Source organism: Pterocles gutturalis, unplaced genomic scaffold (assembly GCF_000699245.1).
Source record: "Pterocles gutturalis isolate BGI_N339 unplaced genomic scaffold, ASM69924v1 scaffold24569, whole genome shotgun sequence".
In the NCBI taxonomy this organism is placed as follows: Eukaryota; Metazoa; Chordata; class Aves; order Pterocliformes; family Pteroclidae; genus Pterocles; species Pterocles gutturalis.
In genome coordinates this window covers 1-671 of record NW_010128871.1, presented here as the reverse complement: position 1 = coordinate 671, position 671 = coordinate 1, and the positions used below count along the sequence as shown (strand labels likewise).

The following is a 671-nucleotide window of genomic DNA, read 5'->3' as shown; positions in this document are numbered from 1 at the left end:
GGTGCAGGGCGGGTAGGGCGCGCCCTTGCTGGTGTCGCCCTCCAGGTAGTGCCACTTGACCAGGCGCGGCAGCGCGTTCATGTCCGACAGCTGGAACTTGTCATTCGGGGGCATGCTGCCCGGCGTTGAGGGTGGCCCAGACGTGCTCGTCAGGGCTGTAGGTGTCCTTGGCCCATTCGAGGAACTGCTGCGCCGCGGGGTTCTCAAAGATGTGCTGCACGAAGGCCCGCGTCACCACGATGTACGCGCTGCCCGTGAACATGGGCGAGCTGAGGGGCGGTGGCTGCTTCTCCGTGGCTGTCCGGGAGATGAACGTCCCTACTTCGTGGTGATACTGCCAGCGCTGCTGCTTGAGGGCCGAGGGCTTCTCCGACTCCATGCTGTTCTGCCCCTGCAGCAGCTTCAGGGTGCGGACGATCTCGGCGTTGGTCTTGATGGGGAAATCGGTGCCGCAGGTGTTGAGGATGTAGTGCCACCGCACGGGGCTCTGCAGCAGGTCCTGCATGCAGTTGAGGTCAGCCTGCAGGCGGGACCAGGAGGCATAGACCACGTTTTCCAGGCGGCTGGCCACAAAGACATTGGGGAAGCAGGCTGCGATGGCCCGCACGGCCTCCTGGAAGTCGTCTGGGGACTTGCTGTCAACGTGGACGCAGTAGATGTTCTGTGGGGCG

The 671-nt window shown here is 64.2% G+C and overlaps 1 protein-coding gene across 1 annotated transcript; it reads right to left on the bottom strand.

The window, feature by feature from the left end:
• Positions 1-6: 6 nt before the first annotated feature.
• Positions 7-667, bottom strand: LOC104466383 (beta-1,3-galactosyl-O-glycosyl-glycoprotein beta-1,6-N-acetylglucosaminyltransferase 3-like; the record flags this gene model as incomplete). Its single annotated transcript, XM_010079777.1, is given in 2 exon segments — positions 7-124; positions 126-667. Coding segments are annotated over 2 exon segments (660 nt in total), but the record flags the coding sequence as incomplete, so codon positions are not given.
• Between the last annotated feature and the right edge of the window lie 4 nt (positions 668-671).